Raw genomic sequence first — 22,125 nt, 5'->3', positions numbered from 1 at the left:
CCCCTTTACATTATAAGGTATAAACTGGACTTCTTCCATATTACCCTACTCCTCTTAACTCCTTTCTACCCTTCCTCTTCCTTTCTCCTCCTATCCCGCAGAGTGTTACCCCTATTACCCCCCTTCCCCCACACTCTCCCCCTCCCCCCCCACACCCGCCTCCCTCTCCCCCCCCCCCCCCAGGCCTTTTTTGCCTCTGAATCATTTGTGGAACAGATCCCACTTTTGATCCCAATCTTGGGGTTCAGCTCCATCCATGTACCGCTCCCCTTCCCCCCCTCCTCCCCAATGTCCCACTATCTATTGACTCTCTATTTTCTTTTATAACCAGCTGCCATTCATTTTCCCCAAAAGTACATCACTCTCCCTCCTCCACTTCCCATCCTGGTATCTCTAGTCTCTGCAGTCCAAATTTATCGCAGAAGTCTTTCATATCTTCCGGAAATCTTAAAAATGCAGTGACTCCATCTATCCATCCGATTAGACCTGCTGCACGACCCCATCTATATTGCACATTATGTTTTTTCAGCACCTCTATTAGAGGTTTCAATGATCTTTTTCTTCTCAAAGTCCCAGCTGTTAGATCCGCAAAAATTTGGATATTTTTCTCTCCATATGGAATATTTGTTTTTCCTTTAATCTTTTTCCATATCTCTTCTTTATCTCCATAATTATGAAATTTCACAATTATGTCTCTTGATTTTTCTGAGCTTTTTTCTTGTTGGAACCTCCCTATCCTATAGGCTCCATCCAATTTGAATGTCTCCACACCAGATCTATCCATTATGGAGTTCAAGATTTTGCCAATTATCTCCTTTAAGTCTTCCCCCTGTAGCAGCTCTGGGACTCCTCTTACTCTAAGGTTGTTTCTCCTTTCCCTATTTTCTTGATTCTCCATCATATAAAGCAGCCTTTTTTGTTCTTTCCTGCTATCTATTATCCATTTCTCTAATTTTGGGATAATTTGGGCATGATTTTTAACTTTTTCCTCTGTTTCCTCCACCCTGGTCAGCAATTGCCCCATTTCTTTCCGAATTGTCCCCATCTCTTGCTTTATTGATTTTTCCAAGTTTTTAAACATCTCCGCCATTTCCTTTTTATTTGGTATTTGCAGGTCTTTTTCAGTTTCTTTCAGCTTTATCCCTTCCATTAATTGTTGACTATTATAAACCGGTCCTAGGGAAAGTCTTGGGCTATTATCCAGACTTATTTCCAGATCACTTTTGCACTTACTCCCTGAGTTCTTTCTGGAGTCAAATTCCCCTGCGATGTATACTTCTTAATCGTACCAGTTTGGGAATTCTTAGGCCCGCTCGCTTTAATATTTTTGCCTTTCATGTTACTCTTGGGATTTTTTTTTTCTCCTTTTTTTCTTTCAATAAACTCCCTCTGATAGAAAATTGGATGGAGTAATTTTTTTTTTTAGTCTGAAAGAGTTAAAGCAGAGCTAAACTGTATCTGAGCATCACAAACAGAAAAGAATATTCAAATCATTTTTAATATTCAAAGCAAACTCACCCATCCACCCATGGCTCCATGCTTTATTTGGTTGATAAATCACTTTCAAAAAACACCCCTAGCATTGTTAACTGCCTCTATCTTGAGTATGGCAGATGATTCATGTAGCACTTACTTCCTGGAATCCATCTGCCCTTAGCTCAAGCATGCAGGCAGGAGGGTGTGCTTAGCTGAGAAAGCCCCTCCTCCTCTCCTGAAAATTACTGGGATATATGACATGATTTTGGCACAGACCAGAAACCAGGAATCAAGTAAGGAAATGTTTAAAAAAAATGTAAACAAGTAAATACTTTAGAGAGGTATAATATCTAATTGTCAGGGCAGGGCTGTGGAACGGACAGGTAGGCCTAGTGGCAGGGTAACGCACTGGCTGACGACAACCACCCACCAACAGACCGAAGTCCCTCAGGGCGCGGAGTCTAAGTCCCAGGCTGCCCTTCACCAGGGCCCCTGATGGTGGGGATGGACTTGACGCAGCCAGGTACCAGGTCACGGCCCCCGAGACACCCCGGCTGCGGTAATGGCCGCCGCCAATGGCGTGTAGCTGGTGAGAGTGACAATAGCGTAGTCAGGCAAGCTGGGTCGACAACAACGGGACAAAACGGTACAGAATAGTAGACAGAGAATCACAGGTCACGGGCCGGGTTCAGCAACGGAAGGTCAGATCGAAGGAAAACACAGAGAATGGTCTTAATCACAAGCCGAGTCAGAATACCAGAAGAGTCACGAGCATATACACAGAGCTGTAGGAAGACAAAGACACAAGTGCAAAGAGCATGTGCGGGCCACAGGCTTATATGTCATCAGCCACACCCCTCTGGGGGATGGACCTCAGAGACCTGAAGGCATAAAAGGATTCCCAACATGCACAGCAGAATCCAAGATGGACGCCAGCACATGGAGTAACAAAACCTCAGGGAAAAGGTAGGACCTTGACACTAATGTAATTTGTAAAGCTAGCAGCATAAAAGTTTAAAAATAGTTAATGTTGAGTAAGAGTTTCGTTCTACTTTAAAGACTTTTCAGCAGGATAGTGACCATAAACTCAAGATGGTCTGGAAACTCTTGTACCATTGTATTCAGTAAGCACTATCTCCTGAGAAAGGGAAAAGAAATTCACAAGTCTTGTGTGATATACACAACATAGCTTATGAGTGTAATAAAAAAAGCAAATGATCATTCCATAGATTAAAAATCTAATGTCAGTGGGAACCTTTAAGTCTATGAACTGAAGAATTCATCAAAACATACTGGCATTTCTTGCTTCCAAAAATGTATATTTGAAAAGTTCAAGTATTATTTCTTCGATTTCAACCTAGATACTGTGTCAAATGCAAAAATGCCAAATACAAAAACGGATCCCGAAACATGTACTGGACCTATAGGCATCCACTAAGCAATGGTTATATAGGCATTTGGAAGGTACCCAAAATAATGTAGATGTCTAACACACTGAAAAATAAAGTAATATCCTACCCATATAGATTATAAAAGACATACCTTCGCCACATTTGGATATCAGTTTCTATTGAAAATAAAAGGTCTGTTAATAGCCGCTGATGCATCATTGACCATTTAAACTCCGGAATACGAAACATTGTAGATCTAGAATCTCTTCTCTGGCTGTCAGGAGAAATCGATGGGTTCATCTCATGTACTGCTGGCTGCTTAACAGCATCCTAAAAGATAACACAATGTAATTAGCATTATTAACACAGCAAAACATTGAACCAGCTTTTAAAATTTATGTCAAAACAGTAGTGGTGTGTTGAGATTCATTGGAAAAGTTCTATTTCCACAAAAAAAAAAAAAAAAAAAAAAAACACTATAGGTAAAGCTGTATGGGCATATTTATAAAGCAGCGACTGCTCCATTCAATAAACATTTCACTGCAGGTGAATGACTAATTTACAACACATGCACCAAGAAGTTACACTTGCATTGTACGTAATTAGAAAGATGTCCTAGAGAGTTTTTGCAATGCCAGTGCTTTGCATAAGTATTTATACCCTTACACTGTTAACTAGCTAATTTACACAAAATAGTCTGTAAAGTCAAAATCCAAAAGTTCAAATCATAGTTATCCAAATTAATTACCAACCAAAAAAACTAATCAAAACTGCCAAAAGCAATAGTCCCATGTGTTGCGAAACCTCTGAAAAACTTTAGTGCAGCTAATTGCCTCTTGAAGTCACATTCTTAGTTGACTGGCAACCACCGGTGTGCAATCACTTGCCCTCCATGAGCAGTGCATTTTTTTGCTATACAGCACTGCATTACTGTAACTGACAATTGCTCAGTCATGCAACACTGTACTGAAATTGAATTTATATTTTTTCACAGAAATAGAGCTCTCTTTTCATGGTATCACCACTGTTTTTTGTTTTTTTTTTTTTGCTACAGAAACAAAAAAGAGAAGTTTTGAACAAAAAAAAAAAACAAACAAAACTTGTTTTTCTTAGTTACGGTTATAAAATTTTGTAAACAAATAATCTATCTTCATAAACTTAAGGCCAAAATGTATTCTGCTGCATTTGGTATAAATAGCCCAAATCAGTGTATTATTTAGTCTGTGTGAAAGAGTCTACAAACTATTGTATATATTAAGGATGCACTGTTAAAGGTATACTTGTATACTCGTGAAAATGCTCCCGATACCCAAACCGATACTTTGCACTGCAATTTGCATCAATACAAAATGTATGTAAACCCCTATTCAATCAGCGCATCACACCATAAAATAATTTGATAGTGCTCTAAACAGTTGCTGCTAAACCACTGATAATGACTTCACAACACCTGTACCAAAATGAACAATAAAGTGTACCAACACAGACTAATATCTCATATAAAAATAAATATTAAATTATTAAAGTCCCACGAAAAAGTTCTTATAACACCACTGTGCAATGTGTATAAGATAAATCTTCTCTCTTCATCAGTGCCAACCGTGTCACCACCATTAGGTGAAAAACCTGCTCACCTCACTTTATGACCTCATCAATAAGTCATTATGCGCTCAACATGTGGACAGACTTGTGTACACCCTCTGTGGTCTTCCTTCAGCTCCTCGCCCGGCACTGCCACAGTATACACTCCTCCAGCTGACGTATATAATATGTATTATGTTAAACAGAAAAGTGGAACCATAGTGCTCCCCATTTATAAAACGCTTATATTAGCGCCCAGATTAAAAACACTTACAAAATGTAAGAAACAAGCCAGCATGTAATGTATAAATTTCATTATATGGTTCACCACCCCGCTCTCCTAGATGGTCATTAGTTCAAAACTTCTAGGGCTCAGCTCCTTCCACCTACTCATGTTAGGCCCCAGATTCGGGCTTCCTCAGTAGGCCTACTATTTATACATTACATGCTGGCTTGCCGCTTACATTTTGTAAGTGATTTTAATCGGGGCGCTAATAAATTGTTTTATAGAGAGCACTATGGTTCCACTTTTCGGTTTTCCATAGTACATATTATATGAGAGGGTCAGCTGGAGGAGTGTATATTGTGGCAGTCTGTCCACAGTGGTGTTATAAAAGACTTTTTCATAGGACTTGAATTGTTTAATATTTATTTTTTATATGAGATAGTCTGTTATGCTACACTTTATTGTTAATCATTTTAATACAAAATGTATTAGCACCACAAAAAATTGCATGCAATTTCTCCACAGCTCCTGTGTGATCCCAGGCTTGTCAAAGACGTGTGGGATGTATACACTGGTGTTGGCCATCGGAGGATGGAGGCAGATGCTTCGGATTCTCAGCTGTAGGAGAGGAGAAAAGGTAGTGCTCAGGACCCGTAGTAACTGTATATAACAAATTTACCAAGGCGCTAACCAAGCATGTCCAAGATTAAATTCTGGCAAAGTACCTGTCAGCACTAAGTTATAAAAAGAAATATAGAAAACCTTGAGCACTGGTTAACCTTGTTGCGATACAGGAAATGCAGCGAATCATGTGCATTTCTTGCACCAAATTGAAAATCGCACATCATCCATGTAATCTGCAGCGACAACACCTCGAAACAGGTTGCAAAACACAGTGCGATCATAAGAAATCGGATTGCATGTGTGTGAACACCCATGAGATGTGATTCACCATTCTGGTGCAGACACAATGCGATTTGAGCCAAACAAAATGTATCGCTCAAATCACACCGAACAGACATTTCATATGATGTGCACAGGAATGCAGAGCGATTCCTGTGCAAATCACAAGCGGTGTCTGGCAAAGCTCAAGTGTGAACCCAGGCAGAACTTTCAATGATATACCACAAGATTCATTAGTATGAGAGAGCCACTACTGGAAAAAAACTGCCAAGTTAATTACAATATGGGCAACATGAATATTCTAAACAACTTGGTGAAGCATTGCTTGCATTATGAAAGACAGAAAAAACACTATACAGACCCACCTACCCACTGTTCCTAAATATCTTATAAACCCATTAACCGCTTCCATTTAGTTTAGTAGGATACAATTAAGGACACAACCATATGAAGGCATTCCCAGAGTGATCATTGATATAGTCACAATAACAATATGACATTTGTATTTTGAGGAAGACCTACAGTATACCAACATGATATCATCTGACAGCATCCAGTGCTTCCCTCTCCTCTGCCAGATCATCGGGCAGCAACTCTTGTTTGCAGAGCACAAAAACAAAAATTACCTTTTTTTAAAGAAATACATAACCACATTTATTATTGTATTTGCCTGGCGTTTCCCATTATTTGGATGCATATAAGCAAGTACAGAATGCAAATGGTCCAATAAAAGGATTAGTACACAAAGCTGAAGTTTGATTTTTTTTTTTTTCTTTCTGAAACTGGCAAGTCAATCGGTTTCTGTTCCTTAACTACTCGCCCTCCGGAAGATTTACCCCCCTTCATGACCAGGCCATTTTTTGCTGTTCGGCACTGCGCTATTTCAACTGGTAATTGCGCGGTCGTGCAATTCTATACCCAAATGAAATTTAAGTCCTTTTCTTAACAAAATAAAGCTTTTGTTCGGTGGTACGTAACATTTTCTTTTTAAAAATTATATTTTTTACTTTTGGTTATAAAAAATATCCAATAAACTCAAAGTTAGTCATAAATGCAGGCCAAAATGTATGCTGCTACGTCTTTGGTAAAAAAAATCCTAATACACGTACAAAGAAATGAAGGGTCTATAATTTTTATCATAGGTGTATTTTAAATGATAGACAGAATGTCAACCAAAAATCCATTTCTTGAGGTGCTAAAATGCCAGGGCAGTACAACCGCCCCCCCAAATGACCCCTTTTTGGAAAGTAGACAACCCAAGGATTTTGCAGAGGTATGTTGAGTCCATTGAACACTAAGTTTTGCCACAAATTTTTCAAAAATGACAAATATTTTTTACACAGTTGTCACTTAAATGATATATTGCACATGCATGCCATGGGTATATGTGGAATAACACCCCAAAACACATTATGCTACTTCTTTCAAGTATGGGGATACCACATGTGAAAGACTTTTTGGCAGCCTAGTTACATACAGGCCCCCAAAAATCCAATGAGCACCTTCGAGCTTTCAAAGGGCATATTTCCTCATATCACTTCCTCACTACCTATTACAGTTTCAGAGGCCCTAAAATGCCAAGTTACATACAGGCCCCCAAAAATCCAATGAGCACCTTCGAGCTTTCAAAGGGCATATTTCCTCATATCACTTCCTCACTACCTATTACAGTTTCAGAGGCCCTAAAATGCCAAGATACCACAACTTTCCCCCCCCCCCAAATGACCCCTCTTTGGAACGTAGACACCCCAAGGAATTTGATGAGAGGCATGGTGAGTATTTTACAGATATTTTTATCACAAATAATTGGCCAATATATTGTGTTTTTGTGCATTAAAAGTAAAAAAAAGTGTATTTTTTTTTTTTTTTAAATTTGATTTTGTTTTTGTACTATGTGCCATAAAAAATTGTAGTACCCCCCATTTTATTCACTAGGGTGTCTGCTTTAAAAAAAAATACATAATGTTCAGGGGTTTAATTTCCTAGCAAAAAATACTGATTTTTTTCATGTGAACAAAAGTGTCAGAAAAGGCTTGATCTTCATGTAGTTAAAAGAGTGAGTGATGTGCGGCATAAATTTCCAATGCTGGGCATAGAATGCCCCCACCATCCAAAACGACCTTTTTTTGGAAAGTAGACACCCGAAACTATATGCTGAGAGGCATGTGGAATCAATAGAATTTATTTTTTTACCACAAGTTTTTAGAAAATGTCAAAAATTGTTTTTTTGTTTTGTTTTTTTACACAAAATTGTCACTTAAATGATTTACTGCTCACACATGTCATGGGTATATGTGGAATTACTCTCCAAAATACATTCTGCTACTTCTCCCGAGTATGGGGGTACCATATGTGAGACATTTTGGCAGTCTAGCCAAGTACAGGACCCCAAAATCCAATAAGCATCTTCAGGCTTATTGGATACACAGTACTTGCACACAGTATTGGTCACACAGTACTTGCGCAGTGATTTTTCGAACGCAAATCTTTTGGGAACAATACACTATTTAGAATTTTAATGCACAAAAACACAATATATTGCCAATTGTTTGATAAATATAAAAGAGGTTACTTTGAGTAAATGGATACCAAACATGACATGCTTTAAAATTGCGCATGCCTGTGAAATGGCGACAAAGTACATACATTTTCAATATCAATAGGCGACGCTTTAAAAGCCTTTACAGGTCACCAATTAATATTTACACAGGAGGTCTAGTGCTAGAATTACTGCCCTCGATCTTACGCTCACAGATACCTCACATGCATGGTGCAATCTGTTTACACACCAACACAGGACCAGCGCCTTTGCTCATAATATACAGCGCTGAGCAAACCTTTTAGCGCTATATAAATACTGTATAATAATAATAATAATAATGAGCACGGGAAGGGGGGGGAAGGGCAGGGGTGACTTTTTTTTTTAACTTTGATTTTTTTTTTTTTTTTTTTTTAAAAACAGTCCCTTTTTTTATCACTTTTATTGTTATCACAGGGAATCTAAACATCCCCTGTGATAGCAATAGGCAGAGGCAGGTACTCTTTTTCTGAGAAATCTGGGGTCTATTAGACTTTAATACTTTTATCAGAATAGTACAATGTTACCATAGTAACATTGTACAACAGTGGGGGGGGGGGGTGATCAGTGATTTTTTTTTTATTGTTACACCTTGCTTTGCAGGAGAAATAAAGATCATTTCTCTTGCAATGCAAAGCTTGCTGTCATGAACCACATCAAAAGCAATATTTTTTGTATGATTTTCTGATCGTGTATACTAAGCTTCAGAGAAGTTACAGACAAGATCTTGACACTTGTGTTCTCAGCCCTGCACATCTGCTGCAGCAACTGGGGGGGGGGGTCCAACTTTTTCCTGTTAGATTTTCCTAAAAAAAATTTACATTCGTGAAGAAACAAGGAAGGGAAAAAAAAAAACAAAAAAAACATTGCGCCGACCCTGGACAATACCAGTAAGATTTAGTTCACTGGAGTCTAAAAAAGTCATCAGGTAAGCTCAGCCAAGCATCCTACTCTAACTCAAATACTTTTGGTTGGGCTGACCCCTTCAAATTAGAAATAAAGTTTATTTACTTTCGATTTTCAATGAGCAGAACACTGGTTCTAGTGACTGAAGTTTTGAATCACATCCAGTTCAGCAGGGACCGGCTGAGATTTGAACTAAGTTAGGCAGGCTGAATGTATCCAAGCTGCTTGATCAACTTAGGTAAACCAGGCTGTTGGATTTTACATGAGATTGTTGCCAGGGGCTATTATAGCTACTAGCAGTAATCACTGGGTTCTCCCAGCTTGGGGGTGGTGGGAGAACACAATGGTTCCGCGGGAGGGATTCCCCCATCAACACTGACTGTGTGAATGAGGTAATTGAGCGATTTTCTTTCCTGCAACCCTCAGTCTACGGCAGTCTTTAAAAGCATGCCCTCTGCCCAATAGCAGAAGTACTGCTATGGGGAGGCACGATTGTCCAAAATCACGTATATATACGTGATTTGCATTTCGAGGTAGTCTGCTGGGGATGGCAATCACCGGGTCCCAGCCAGGACTCTGATCATCGGCAGGGCACACACAGATCTCTCTCCTGTCAGCATGGACATGCTGCTTTCTATCTCTCTGCACAGCAGTGAGATACAAAAGCAGCATGTCTCCCTAGTAAAACACACACAGCACACAGTTAACCCTTTGATCGCCTCAGATGTTAACCCCTTCCAGCCCAGTGTCATTGCTTTTTATTAGCACTGATCACTGTATTAGTGTTACTAGGGAAGTCAGTGGTTGTTAGTCAGTTCCCACCCAGTGTCAGAATGCCTGCCGCAGTCCTGCTATAAGTCACTGATGGCCGCCACTACTAGAATAAAAAATAAAAAAAAATTCCAGTATATATAACGTCATTTGTAGACGCTATAACTTTCTCATAAACCAACTAATATACACTTATTAGGATTTTTTTTTTTTTTTTCTTAGCACAGACGTAGCAGAATACATTTTGGCCTAAATTTATGAAGAAATTTCTTAAAACATTTTTATTGGATAGGTAAAAAATATATTTATATATTTTCAAAATTGTCAGGCTTTTTTTGTTTATAGCGCAAAAAATAAAAACCGCAGAGGGGATCAAATATCACCGAAAGAAAGCTCTATTTGAGGTGAAAAAAGACAAATTTCATTTATGTATAGTGTTGCATGACCATGCAATTGTCAGTTAAAGCAACGCAGCGCCATACCGCCAAAAATGTCCTGGTCATGAAGGGGGATAAATCCTCTGGAGGTCAAGTGGTTATTACAATAGTTTGAACTATATACAGACATACTATAAATAATGCTATAAAAGCATGCGTATTCAGATGTCCACAAGAAGCAAAAGTAAATACCTCGTGTAACACTTTCAGAGGTTGATCCGATTCACCATTTGAACTTGCTTTTAGTTCTAAGTTTTCAGTATCAGAAGCAATACTTGACACATCAAGCTTGGCAATTTTCTTATCAGAGCTCTGACCATCCAACGTACTGCTTTTTTGGCCCCCAATATCATAGGAGCTATTTGTGCTGTTAGAAACTGCGCCTTCTTCTATAGGTACTGAAGAAGAATCAACATTTTCCATGGACATAGATGGTGCTTTAATGACTTCTTGAATTGCACTGTCCTGTGGTGTAGCATCTGCAGTAACTATACTGGAAGGTACATTCAAATTGTCAGAAATATTAGCACACTCTACTTGTGTGCTTTCTACTTCACTGCTATTTTCTGTGTAAGTTTCCTTCTCCGGTGCGTCTAAGTTTTCACTCTGTACTGTAATTTCAACCTTTATTGCCAAGTCTGAATGCTCTACTATGGAGACATCTTCATTTGATTTGATTTCCCCATCATCCAGTTCTTTTGTTAAACGCTCTGTAGAAGCAGCTTGATCAGCCACAGTACAATTAGCCCCCACATCCTCATTGTCATTTGGAAGAGGGACAATGCTAGGTGCATGCTCTTGTGCGCCAATATCTAGTTCATCTACATAAACCTCATTTTGACTTTTTGTTATATCAACTACTGCAACAATATCACCATCTGCTTTTTGTTTCAGGTTTTCTTTTATATGAGAATTGTTTTCATCCCCTTCATGTCTCTCTTCTGTTTCTTCTACAGTTTCACCAGGTAGTGAATTATCTACATTGGATGGTGCCTCTGTGAGTTCCAAAGGTGGAGTCTGTGGCCTGCTCTCAAATGTTCTGCTGCTTCCAGAAACAGTGCGTATTGGGCTTGAGGGTCCGGGTCCTATTTCACCATCAAGTTCACCTTCATAGTCTCTGAATGCCTGAGCCAAGCTCTCCTTATGCATTTCAAAAGTGACCTAAAATGAATAAAAAATACATTTTATTTAGGTTTATGGCAGTTTGCTATATAATTTGAGCAGAATGGCAGTGAAAAAAAGATTTTTAATAATACGGCACAAAGAGATAACATGCATAACCCAGTATTAAACAGCTTATGTTCCTTCTCCGCTGGAGCACTAAGAAGACATACAGTTCTATCATGCTTTAGTAGAATAGTCTTGAGTTCTCAACCTGGTTGGGCACAGTGAAAGCTCCAGGGACTTCAGTTTTTAATATTCGTGGATGTGTGACATTTATGTTAGCAACAATCAAAACCCTTACTTTTTAGTACTCAAAGTACCACAAAACATTCACATGTGGCCATATTATGACTATTAAATAAACACAAACTAGATAATGACATACAATAAAACAAAAGGGAAAAACAAAACTATTAAGCGGCAGTTTCTATATAACATTTTAGATACTTAACTGTATATAATCTAATTTGCAATAACATTAACAAAGTATGCCACACCCAACTCAAACCATGGTGTAGATATTTCTCTGGATATTTGCAAGTCAGTTCACAAGTCAATTTATTTCTTGAATGTACATACATTTGCATATGTAATTTAAAGTCCCTATACTGCAATTAATTACTAGGTTTTGTTTTAAATGCGCCAGCTAAAAGAACAATCATTAATCTTTACTGCAACTGGAAAGTTAATCCATAACTGTAAATTGAGAAAACAATTTTTCATAGTACTAATTCCTGAACTGTAAGTTTAGCTTCTTCTTTTAGAAAACAGAGCAAAATAGGCACCAGTTTATAGGAACATGGTATGTTACAATAGAACTAAAACTGTATAAATTTTCTTGCAGCAAGACAAAGATCTTTTGACTGATCTTAATATGTGATTTCATTTTCGGTTTATAAAGATTATTTTTCTGCAGAAATAATGTAATGGTACAAGTATCTCAAAGAAAGGACCCTTACTGCAAAATATAGGCCCCCAGTTAGTGGATACAAAAAAACTGAAGCAAAATCAAATTATTAAAAAGCTAAAGTTTTAAGAATATAGTGCACTGTTTATAATTAAAGAATCAATTTGACAATATTTGTTATTTAATCTGCATGGATAAGTGTTGCGAAAAAAAAAGAAGACTTTGGCTCAGCTAGTTATTAATGGGGCTTTTTATGTATCACTGACTGGCAAGCCAATTTCACTATGCTGATAAAAAAAAGGTCTAGATCTGTGCAATGTATTGTATGCTACTTCAGCCAGATCAAGAAGAAGAAACATATTCAGTAAATGAGTACAGACGACACGTGAGTCATTTTCCAAAGGCAAATTAAATAATTAATAATAACTACATTTTTTAAGATGTGTAGCTCTAATGCAAGTATAAAAATGACACAAATAAGTTTTTTTTTTCCATAGTAAACTGCTTCACTACTGACTACACATTCCCCAATGAAGTTGTCACTTTGTCACATTTGTTGTCATTTATTGATGCAATACTTCAGTAAGAAGATGGAAATTAAGTTTGACTAGAAGCAGCACTCCATGCCGATATATCAGCAGTGAGGTCAAGAATCTGCAGATAGATAAAGCAAACAACAAACCACCCTCCAGAAGGAAATGTCTGCTGGTTTAACCTTCCCCACAAATCAGTATGTATAGGTGACATAAGGTATCCAGTGGCATACAACAGTTTTGAATTCAATTCTGGTGTACATAAAAAAAGTGATCGTGAACAAAAAATATTTTTTAAAAAGACTGATATTTAATAACCAACAAAAGTTTATATATTTCATTAGTGAAAAATTTACACACACACACACACACACACTATATATATACATACATACCGGTCTCTCTATACACACACACACTCAAATGAAGAGCAAACAGAATTATTCAACAAAAATTGAAAACGTGCATAAAAAAACAAAAACAAATGGATGAGTTCAAAAAAATTTTACTATGTATTTTTATTTTTTTTTAGAATTAAAAAAAGAAAAAAAGTCTAACCTGCTTTGCATCATGCCAAAGTGGCATCTAGCTGGGGAGGAATGGAAATAATTGCACCAGTGAAAGAACTGCAGATGCTTGGGTAATGATAGCTCACTTAACTTCCCAACCTTACCCCACTGCTGGAACACTGTCAACAATTTCAAGGCTCTACACAAAATACAACTGTTCGTGCATTCCATACATTGTAATGAAATCTGTTAACTTACATGCTGTTTGGAAATGTCAAACAAAAAAGGTTTCAGTAAAGAAGATAAAAATGAAACCAGCTCTGAGTATGGAGGAGATGCATGTTTCCAGCAAATTGGTAACTTGTAACTTTTATTATTATTTTATTTTTAGAGTTTCTTTTAGAATATACACGGGGTTGTTCACCGCTTCATGTGTATGTTATTGTGAGCTAAGAAAATTTAGTTAAAGCAAATTGGAAAAAAGAAATAACATTTCACGTGCAGACACTTTTTAAGATCTTTATGTAAAATATATGCAGCCACTTAAACATAGCCGCCAAGAAGTTCACTGACCTGGACATTTAAAAGTCAAAGGGCACACATGCTTGAAGATTGTTAATCACGTCAATTGCAGAACAAATGCTTAGTATGATATTTTAAAAGAGGCAAAAGCAGCAAAACAAATGTGTATCGCATACAATCTAAATTAATAAAAATTATATCTTATGGAAAATTCAAATGTTAAAAAAAGTTGGTCATCACAAAAGGTATACATATAAAAGCATCATAACGAACTTTGTTACTGTACTTCAAAGTCAAAGTAGAAAGATATAAAAACACAAAATTATACAAACTATATATCATATATATTACACTTTTTTATAAAAATAATAAATATGAGGTTGCATATGTACATTCCTTTAACCCAGATTTTTTTTTGCCTCTACAGCAGCAGCATAAAATCCTGAAAAATAGAACAAAAATGTATAAAAAGACACAGACATTCTGTGTACTTTTGAAAAAAAAATAATGAGAATGGTGCAATTATGCTGGTGAAGCAGTTATTGCTTATAAAGTGTGGTGCAGCTGTGGGAGGAGAGGGCTACATTGACAAACAGCTACCCTGCTACAAAGGTGGCAGGAAATCTATCATACTGGACAATAAAATTGCAATTGAGTTTCTTTGGCTTTTTATAGCAGACGCACGTATCATGATATGTAGCACTGCAAAGCCTTTCCACTTTTGGAACATTTGTTCTTTTATCGAAGAAAGGTGTCTTAAATTGGTTAGCCAAAGGCTATGGCTGCCTTAAAACAATGAAAGGAATGAATTGAAAATTTACTTACACCCACAATCAAGAACAGACATGCTGCTCAAAGACCTGGTCTATACATTTAAAATTCTCAAATCACTATGTGATCAATTACCCAATGTAAAATTAAAATGTGTAGCCTCTCATACAAAAACGGAGAATTAGTAAATGTATGATAATTCCTATTGTAGTAAAATACAGACAGAACATGAGCTTGTTCTTTGCAAAGCCATCAGTTTTATGTTTTCACAGCATGCCTGCACCCCCTTGTGGATGCAGAGACAAGTACATTATATACTGAATATCATGAGATAGATTTAATCTGATCAAAACTCAAGGGGCAAAAAAAAAAAAAAATGCACACACATACTCCAAAATATGGATACCATAAGTTATTTCTAAGACACCAGAGCTTTTCCAGTCTCTTAATATAATATAGTGATAAATTACACATTTATAAAGACTAACCTCAATCTTTTTTTCTAAACTCAAAAGTTATTCATAAATGTGTGTATTTAAGAGAGTCCATTTTCCTTTCATAAATGCAGCAATTAAAAACACAAAACCTTCTGTTGTATGCATTGCTTAAAAAAAAAAAAAAAATTCTAAATGCATTGAAAGTAAAAATGTTAAATTCAGATGTATCAAATCCTTGTTTTGTGGAGGTTCCCAGTTAAAAGAGAAGTGTGGGATTCTCAAAAAAATAAACAAACATTCATACTTGCCTATAGATGCATGCAGCATCGATCTGTCCCCCACAACCTCTACACAGAGAACGGAGTGATTGAGGACTGCTGATCACTTAGTTCTTAGGGAGCAGAGAACTGGTGACTGTCAGTCACCAGCGCTTTGCTTTGCCCCTCCAGCGTTCACTGTAGCATCAGACTATGGAGGGGGAAGGAGTGGCTGCCTCAAGAGCTTTAGCTCACTGTCGGCTAAATCTGGATCACAGAAGTACAGAACTAAGTGCACTCCTGCGACCCACAGGAGAAGTATGGCCAAAAGCACTTGGGCCATAATTCTCCTTTAATATAGGCTAAAATCCTCTTCGTAGAGGGACGAGACAAGGGTGCCCCTTTTCCCATCTCCTCTTCGCACTGGCAATTGAGCCACTTGAGGCGGCCGTTCGTCAGTCTGACTATTTTGGAGTTCCGAAGGGGAGAGAGGGAAGAGAAGATATTTATACGCTGGTGATGCGTTGTTCTATCTGGGGGACACTAAAGGCTCTCCGTCGTCCCCTATGTCCAATTTTAACAAAAATTTGGCTCTCTCGAGATTTGTTCTCAATTGGCACAAATCTGTCCTCCTGCCCTTAGATGCCCAGCAACTGCTGGTCCCGCAATGCACACAGCAGAATAAAGTGGTGGATTCTTTTAAATACCTTGGGGTATGGGTTCATCTCCACTATAACTTACAGCTCCTCCTTTATGAATTTAAGCTTAAAAGTAAGTCCTGGTCTAAATTACCGTCATCAATGGTAGGGAGAACGAATCTCATCAAAATGATACGGGCTCCGCAGTTATTATATATTATGCACAACTCCCCAGTGTGGATACTGTGCAGCTGATTTAAACAGATAGATTCCCTTTTTTCACAACACATCTGAAAGGGCAAGAACTCCAGAATTTATTTGCCCTCGTACAACTGCCTAAAGATAGTGGAGGTCTTGTTGTGCCTAATGCAAGATTATATTTCCTTGCGGAGCAACTTCAGCACTTTGCAAGGTGGGGTGTTCAAAATATGACTGCCCCCCCCAATCAAGCTAGATTATTCTCCTGAGATGCTAAATATCTCTTGGCCCAATTAGTGGGTGGGTTTAAAGATTCCTCACGATATCACACCTTAAAATTGGTGAATAAGGCATGGGACAAATCATGGGATATGAGGGCGTTTTCTAATATAGCCTGATATGGGAAGGAAGATGCTTTAAAGCAGTTGATCAAGCTACATGGTTTTGATCATTGGTATTGCCAAGGGGTGTAATATCTTTATCATTTGTTTACTCAAGTTCATTTAAGATCCTTTCAGGACCTACAGCAGGAATTTGGAATATCCCCTCGCAAATTTTAGTACCTCCTGTGCCATGCCAAATTGTCAAACATGAAATTGATCCAAACTCCTCTATTAGATTCCTTAGCTTCTATCATGGATAGGAAGGGCTTTGTTTCCTCACTTTATAGTTCATTCCTAGATAAATCTCTGTTCAAACTTCATGTCCCTGGCAGGATGAGGTGGGCAAAGGATCTAGGGGAACTCAATGAGGAGACTTGGCAGGCTGTTCTGGAGCAGGTTTTTCTAGTATCCCTTTTGCCTACGCATGACTATCTCATTTAATTGTAATACATAGGGAATATTAGAACACCTATGAAGCGCCATCAGTGGAACCATAGGGAGAGTCCAGATTGCTCAAGATGCAGTAATTCTCCAGCAGAACTCTTGCATATTCTCTGGCGTTGCCCTAAGCTGGTCCACTGCTGGCAACTCATTAAGGATACCATAATTCAGGGGGCTCCAAATTGTCCAAAGGGCGAATTTATTGTCCACCAGACTTTAGGGGGGGGGGGGGGTCGAACTTCGGCCAGCGGCAGTGGACATTTTCCTGGCAACAGTGGGTGTAAACAGCCATATATGGTATTAGGTGGAGGAATAGTGCCCCATTGTTGGTATCATTGGAAGGAATAGTGCCCCATTATTGGTGTCACTGGGAGAAATGGTGTTCCAATGTTGGTTTCAGTTGTCATAAATAGTGTCTCAGTGAGGAGGAATAGTGCCCCAAGGGCCAAATAAAGGCAAGCAAAGGGCCACAGTTTGGAGACCACTGCCATAAATCTTTTCAGGTTAATCTGAATAATGATCCACTGACATGTGCTAAGATAGTTAGATGAAGAAGATTTTTTACCTCAAGTCAGAATGTCTATTACCAGATTGCTATTCCTAGCCCGTAAATGTATTGCCTAGAAGTGGATATTCCCTCGTTCCGCAATCCTTTAATGGGTTATTTTCATCTTGATATTCTTGGCTGGAATATTGCTTTAAGAAGCTTCAGAATCCAATCGTTAAGACAGAAGTAAAAGGTGCACCAGACAATCATATGAACAACACTTTCTTATATGGAAAGGTGAATAAATAAATAAATAGTTGTGAAGGTAAGTTCTTTGGGTTTGAATAGCTACAGAAAAATAAAGGTGATGACACCATTCTGTGGGAATGTTTAGCATGGGACTAGACACTTTGCTGAAAGCAGCATTAACTACTTGCTGGCCGCCCACAATACTTTTACTGTGGGTGGGTGGACGGCAAAGCCCCTGGAGTGGGCAGAGGCTCAATCCCATGACCAGTGTGCTGTAGACACAGTGGATCTGGCCGCTATAAGTGTCCGGGTATCATGTGATCGCTATGGCCAATCAACCATAACTCTTACCCCCAGAAATCTTTTGGATGTACTGTATTTAGACAGGATCAATAAACGTTCCCCATAAAAAGTGAATCCTAACAACAACTTTTTGCACAGCAATTCTGCAGATCAGCTTTTCAACCACAGAACCCTGCGCATGTTAATGGACACCAAATCAATAGATTTGTTAATTAGAGTCCTTTAAAAAGGTATCTACTGCATACCAAAGAGCCCAGAGAAACACCGTTAGCCCCTCAGAGACGACCCCTTTGGCATGTGTCGAGTTCTTTTTAACCAATCGCGTAATGCAATCCTTAAGACCTTGACATACCCCAATGGTTACCACTGCCAACTGCTTAGCAGATCCAGTGGAAAAAGGAGGCGCACTCCATTTCTTTATAAACTTTTCCTCCATTGGATAAAGCTGAGCAATTCTCTCTGGTGGCACAAACACCCTGTCCGGGTGACTCCACTCAGCATACAGCATCTTTTCCAAAAGAAGATTGAAGGGAAAAGTCTGAGAATTCTGTGGAGGATATAGCGATCCTAAAGAAGAATATTTAACAGATGAGGACTTGGCAGGTAGCATTTTGAAATCAGAATGGACCAAATGTGGATCTTCAAGTTTCAGCTCTACTGCTTCTTCATCTATGTCCACCCATTCCTCCTCCCTAACCGGAGAGGGGACTGGCAAAAGGGATCACTCCTGTTTCTTGCCGTCCTGTCCTATAGAGGAAAGCATAACACCAAACTTTCCCTCCAAACCAGCCAAGGTGGATGCCAAGTCTTCTTTTGTGACATAAGCTGAAGTCAATACTTCTGCAGTATCCAAAATCCAGACAGACGTAATGGCTCAGACACACCTGGTCTCTCGTGAAGGAATTAGCCTTTCAGCATTACTATACCGCCATTTTGTCCCTCTGAGCCAAAGCTCCTCCATCTTAGAATCAGTATCCATCTTAAAACTTAGTCAGTACTTAAAGATGAATTTGTGTTTTAAGACGGTTTCTTACTTTCGATAAGAGTATAAGGTTCCTCTTTTCCCTTCAGATGTAACTTCCTTTTTTCCTCTACCTAGCACAAGACTGAAAGTCTGCGGTGGGCTTTTTCCTGTTGCAAGAGTATTAATAACTTTAGCCAGTGTGAAATAGGGAAATTGTCTACTTTCTATACTAATGCTTGACGCACATAATAATAATTAACATAAATGCCAAATGATTGGGCATTACTGACGTATGTAATATTCTGATTGGTTAATACATACCTGTCAATTGATTGGTTCTTATATTTCTATGTATTGTTTTAAGTTTCATATATAAGTTTAAACACGGAAGAATAAATTCAGTTCCTTCTGAGATACCACCTTGTGTCTGTGTGCATTTTCCTGTGTCTCAAAGGGGGCTCCAGGCCTGAGGACAGACACTGATCAAGGCCAGGGGCTGACGGGGGTCAGTGGCTAGGCTACAGAGAGGAACGGGAGCCAATTCCTTTCAATTGGGGGCTCGTGTCCGGGATGAGATAATCATCCTTTGGTAAGTAAGATTTTTTGTCATTTTTGTCAATTAGTCTGTCTTGCCGGTAAGGCTCTGATTGAAATCTCATGCCCTATGGTAGCACTGGACTCAGCGTCATAAGACGCCAGTGGCCAGGCGCAGAGTGCTGTGGGGAGCACAAGGTCTTTTGAAAAAGACTAGAGGCAGTTTTGGGAACTGCAAAGTCTCTTATGAGAAGAGACTGAAAAGAGTTTCTCTGAGAAGAAACCAGGAAAAGTCCGGGGTTGATCAGTTCTGTCCTGCAACTCTTTGCTTTTCTTCCTATCGCATAGAAGTATAAGATAATTTGTTTGTGTGACACAAGTGCCCAGTTGGTAAGTGTATGGGCCAGCGGTTACTGAAGGTATTGTCAACTTCCGTTGTAAGACGCACCACCCCTTTAGCTAGGCCTTATTGGCTGATGACCTAGAGAAGGTGATAGCATGGTGACACGGAGTTGGGTGCCTATGTAAATGTCTTGTTCAAATTGTGTTGTAGGCTTATTGTTAGAAAAGTGGGAGTTAGTCAGAGTCAGGATATTATTAGAAGTATTGTATATCCAGGTTATAATCTCCACTTTTGGTCAACCACTAGAGAAAGACCCAATAAATATCTTAAGTCCAGACATTTTTATAAAGTAAATTGTCATTTGGAAGTTGACCCCTGTCTTTTGGGACAGCCTATAGGACAGATTTGTAACACAGACCTTTGTAAGTGAAAAAAATGGGAAGTGGTCAAAGTAAGGATAAACTCCCTCCCCCAAATGTTGGTGAGATATGTAAAGATTATGTAGCCCGTATCTGTGGGACAGATTACTATCTAGTTAACCCCTGGGTGGATAAATTAGCAGACTGGAGTGAATTCATGGGAAGTGTTGACCCGTTCCCCCGTGATGGGAGTAATGATACTTTTCATATGGATATGATTAGGGGTCTCTGTCTGGGGGATAAACAGGCTTTTCCATGGTATGAGGGAGATCCTGCGTGGGATCAGAAATATATGGCCAGAGGAGGACAAAATTGGTTAGAATTTGCCCCTCTCTGGTTTCATAGACAAACTGGGAAACAAAATAAAGCCAAAGCTAGAAATGTAGATGCCACTAAAATACATGCATTAGAGTCAGAAATAGACAGACCCACACACCCTTTCATGCCATTCCCTCCCCCATATGTCCCACCTGTCCCACAGCCCACAAAACTTTATCCATCTCTTACTGAAGAAGATATTGATTTTTTAGCCGGACATTATGCAGTCCAACACCCCACTGCACCTCCAGCACCAACACTTCCACAAACCCCTCAAATACCTAGTGCTGTTCACATTTCTACCACACAGCCTAGTACAGTTCAAACTCCCGCGCCCTCCCAGGGTGTGGTTCAAAGTCCTACCACACAGGGAGCGACAGGGGGAATAGCTGTTTCTTCAACTACTGAAGCAGATGACTCACTTGTTGATGAATCCGCTAGTTCAGGCTCTCTGCTGTTCAGAGCAGCTAATAGTCTAGGTATAGTGGACATGCTAAGTCCATCACACACACACCATAATACCCAATATGGTATTGATTCCAATACACAACAGATGCCCTTCATGACAATAGGAGACAATCTATTAAAGAAACCCATTGAGATAGAAGACATAAATAGGATTGTCAAACATTGTCCAAGACCCACTGTTTCTTCAACGGCTACTGTGAGCTATTTGAAGAAAGCATGTAAAGGTAGAAATTACACACAAGAGGATATGCGCCTTATCCTCGATGGAATATTGGGACAAACTTCCCCTTGGAATTGGGGTAATGTTGGGACCATATCCATCTTAGAAGCAGGCGACATTACTGCCGCAAATTATAAATTAAACACAGAAGATGGTAGGGACAATATGTGGAGAGAGGTCTCAGAAGAAATGGAACGAGCTTTCCAATCTAGATCCTCCCTCCCTACCGCAGTAGCCTGCAAGCAAAAGTCAGGAGAAACTGTGTTAGATTTTTGGAAAAGATTTAATGAGACATGGACACAAGAGGCAGGACTGACATTGCAAGACACCATGCATAGTCTACTGATTCAGACTTTCCTGTCCAATCTAAAACCCAGTGTCATGTTAACTGTAAAACAGATGATTTCTGAATGGCCCACTTGTACCAGAGAACAATTTCAATTGAAATTGACTGAGAAAGATGCTGCCGGATGTCTAGAGATACCCAAGGCGGTGGCCACTCATTTTCAGGAAGATCCCTTTCCCCACACAAACCCACCATACAAGAGAAGGGGTGGTTTCAATAACCGAGGCAGAGGCCGGTTTAGGGGAAGAGGGAGGAATAATAGGGGACGGGACACGGGTTGTTTCAACTGTGGGGCTGAGGATCATTGGAGAAATCAATGTCCATATGAAACTCAGGACCACGCCCAACATAGCCCCTCCCCAGGCCAACCACAAAGGGACCTCCCACAGCAGAATGTGAGGTTTCCTATCTCTTGGCAGACACAATCACAAAATAAATGAAGGTG

The 22,125-nt window shown here is 39.1% G+C and overlaps 1 protein-coding gene across 2 annotated transcripts in view; it reads right to left on the bottom strand.

Moving 5' to 3' along the window:
• The window catches only part of LRBA (LPS responsive beige-like anchor protein), a 970,380-nt gene that overhangs the window by 789,032 nt on the left and 159,223 nt on the right, over positions 1 to 22,125 (bottom strand). For both annotated transcript variants that reach the window (XM_089670467.1, XM_089670468.1), the window contains exons 22-23: positions 10,462 to 11,430; positions 3,019 to 3,197 (exon numbers count right to left, since the gene is read on the bottom strand). In XM_089670467.1, coding sequence (XP_089526593.1) covers positions 3,019 to 3,197; positions 10,462 to 11,430 — 1,148 coding nt within the window. The remainder of the gene's footprint in view (positions 1 to 3,018; positions 3,198 to 10,461; positions 11,431 to 22,125) is intronic.

This window comes from Staurois parvus, unplaced genomic scaffold (assembly GCF_062004578.1).
Source record: "Staurois parvus isolate SC_StPar_1 unplaced genomic scaffold, SC_StPar_1.0 ptg000090l, whole genome shotgun sequence".
In the NCBI taxonomy this organism is placed as follows: Eukaryota; Metazoa; Chordata; class Amphibia; order Anura; family Ranidae; genus Staurois; species Staurois parvus.
The sequence above is the reverse complement of the archived record's forward strand: the minus strand, read 5'-3'. Positions and strand labels throughout refer to the sequence as shown.